The following is a 2,764-nucleotide window of genomic DNA, read 5'->3' on the forward strand; positions in this document are numbered from 1 at the left end:
CACTGAGATGATGAACTCCTTCTTTCATCTATTTTTTTATTTACCTAAGAGTCTTGCAATGTATCCCAGGCTAGATGTGAGCTCTCCTGCCTCAGTCTCCCCAGTGCTGGGATTATAGGCATGCAGCAAACATGCCTGGAACAAACTACTCTTTAAGATCATACCTACAGTAAGATGGGGATTGTCATTAACATTGAGTAAGGCATTCTTCAAAATGCCTTTTTAAAGAAGTCATAATAGAATTTAGTGGATTATTAATTTATATGGATGAAAATCTATCTTTCAAAAATTCAGAGTCATGATCTGATCAATAACAATTTCTTGAATGAATCATTGAATTAACAAGAAATAACAATACAAGCAAAACTATTCCTTTAATTACTTAACCATTAAAATGTATGATTTTTAAAAGCAAAAGAGAACTATTAGTTGTAATTACAACCTATATATTCTTTTGTCCTTTCTTTAGGAAAACCTACATAATTTTAAGCAGTTTCATGGTAGTGCTAGCCTAGTCATGTCAGTGCAGAATAACACAGATCTGACTCCAGCTTCCTTTGTTCTGAATGGAATCCCAGGCCTGGAAGACATACACGTCTGGATTTCCTTCCCATTCTGTTCCATGTATACAGTGGCTATGGTTGGGAACTGTGGTCTCCTTTATCTCATCTTCTTTGAGGACTCCTTGCACAGACCCATGTACTACTTTTTAGCGATGCTTTCTCTAACAGACCTTGTCATGTGCTCTAGTACAATCCCTAAAGCCCTCTGCATCTTCTGGTTTCGTCTTAAGGAAATTGGATTTGATGACTGTCTTGTCCAGATGTTCTTCATCCATACCTTCACAGGGATGGAGTCTGGGGTGCTCATGCTCATGGCTCTGGACCGCTATGTAGCCATCTGCTACCCGCTGCGTTACTCCACCATCCTCACCAATCCGATCATTGCCAAGGTTGGGTTTGCCACCTTCCTAAGGGGGGTGCTACTAATTATTCCATTCATGTTTCTCACTAAGCGCCTGCCCTACTGCAGAGGCAATATACTAAACCATACTTACTGTGACCACATGTCTGTAGCCAAGTTGTCCTGTGGCAATGTCAAGGTGAATGCCATTTATGGTCTGATGGTCGCTCTCTTGATTGGGGGCTTTGACATCCTGTGCATCACAGTCTCCTACACCATGATCCTGAGGGCGGTGGTCAGCCTGTCCTCAGCAGATGCTCGGCAGAAGGCCTTCAGCACCTGCACTGCCCACATCTGTGCCATCGTTTTCTCCTACACCCCAGCCTTCTTTTCCTTCTTTTCCCACCGTTTTGGGGGCCACACCATCCCTCCATCTTGCCACATCATTGTGGCTAATATTTATCTGCTTTTGCCTCCCACCATGAACCCTGTTGTCTATGGAGTGAAAACCAAGCAGATACGAGACTGTGTCATAAGGATTCTTTCGGGGTCTAAGGATTCCAAAGGCCACGGCATATAAATAAGCTTTGCCAGGGGGACAGAGAAGAATTACAGCTAATTGTCTGTTGAGGCAGAAGCTGATAAAAATTCTGGTAGATGAACTTCCTTAACAAGGCAATAAAATCTGGACCATGTTAAATGTATTTCTTTCAACTGCCCTGGCAAGTCCAATAAGCTTCCTATGACTCTAACTTCTCATTTTTTTTGTTTTGGTTTTTTGAGATAGGGGTTCTTTGTGTAGCCTTGGCTGTTCTAAAAGTAGCTCTGTAGACCAGGCTGACATTCAACTCACAGAGATCCTCCTGTCTCTGTCTCTGACGTGCTGGGATTAAAAGCATGCATCCCCATTGCCTGACAGCTCCTTACTCTTTTGAAGAAATAATCTAAAGGATAGACCAGGTTCATTTGACAAAACCCAGTGAAAAGGAGTAAAGCATGACGACTTTAAGTCCTGTTTTAATACAGAAACTTTAATTTTTAAGATATTTGTTGCTTCCACTAGAATATATGTAAATATATGTATTTACAAAGATACAAAATACTTCTTCAAGTACTTCTTTCTTTATGACAAAAACAAGGATATTTCCCATAAAGTCAGGACCACAATGCACTTTAATTATCTAGACACCACAATAGAATCTTATTGGGCTAGCTGGGTTTCTTTATCAAAGAGAGCTAATTCTCTGAAACACATGTAAGAAAATGTATATATTTCCCCCTAAAAACAGCATAAGAGAAACTATCCAATTTTATTTTTTAAGTTGTATCCAATTGTGAATAAAATAATGTTAAATGTTTTTCTAATATTTAAAGATTCTACTAAAGTAATAAAAAATAGTTCAGAAAAATAGTATTTTTATATTTAATGTTTCATTCATTAGATTTTACAAAGAATGCAATTTCTATTCTTATCTTTCTCTGTCCAGCAGTCAAGAGAATACATACTTTCTCTCAAATTAGTGAACTATAGTCATCAAATTTCATTAATTCATTCCATAAATCCTTTTGTACTGTATCACATTTAATAACCTATTTAATAACCTAAAAACGTCTTTAAAACAGGTGTTGTAGACAATTACCAAGGTCCACTATTATTGACAACGCACAGAATAAGCAGCTATAGGGTGTCCAACCCCAAGGGATGCAACTAAATTTTAACCTATACACCTAAGGTTCAGGGAAAATGATGGGAGATGAGGTGGGAAGATTATCAGAACCAGAGGGTCAGGACACTTGCTGCTAGATAGTACTTTCTAGACACCACAGAGAATCTACACACATGAAATCATAACATGTTGTT

The 2,764-nt window shown here is 38.6% G+C and overlaps 1 protein-coding gene across 1 annotated transcript; it reads left to right on the forward strand.

The window, feature by feature from the left end:
• Window positions 1-517: 517 nt before the first annotated feature.
• Window positions 518-1,483, forward strand: LOC118574271 (olfactory receptor 52N4-like). Its single transcript, XM_036175087.1, has one exon. The coding sequence runs from the start codon at window positions 518-520 to the stop codon at window positions 1,481-1,483; it is 966 nt and encodes a 321-aa protein (XP_036030980.1).
• The last annotated feature ends 1,281 nt before the right edge of the window (window positions 1,484-2,764 follow it).

Source organism: Onychomys torridus, chromosome 1 (assembly GCF_903995425.1).
Source record: "Onychomys torridus chromosome 1, mOncTor1.1, whole genome shotgun sequence".
Lineage (NCBI taxonomy): Eukaryota > Metazoa > Chordata > Mammalia > Rodentia > Cricetidae > Onychomys > Onychomys torridus.

Coding starts and splice junctions, on each gene's coding strand:
- LOC118574271 (XM_036175087.1), top strand. CDS start 518: ATGTCAGTGCAGAATAACACAGATCTGACTCCAGCTTCCTTTGTTCTG.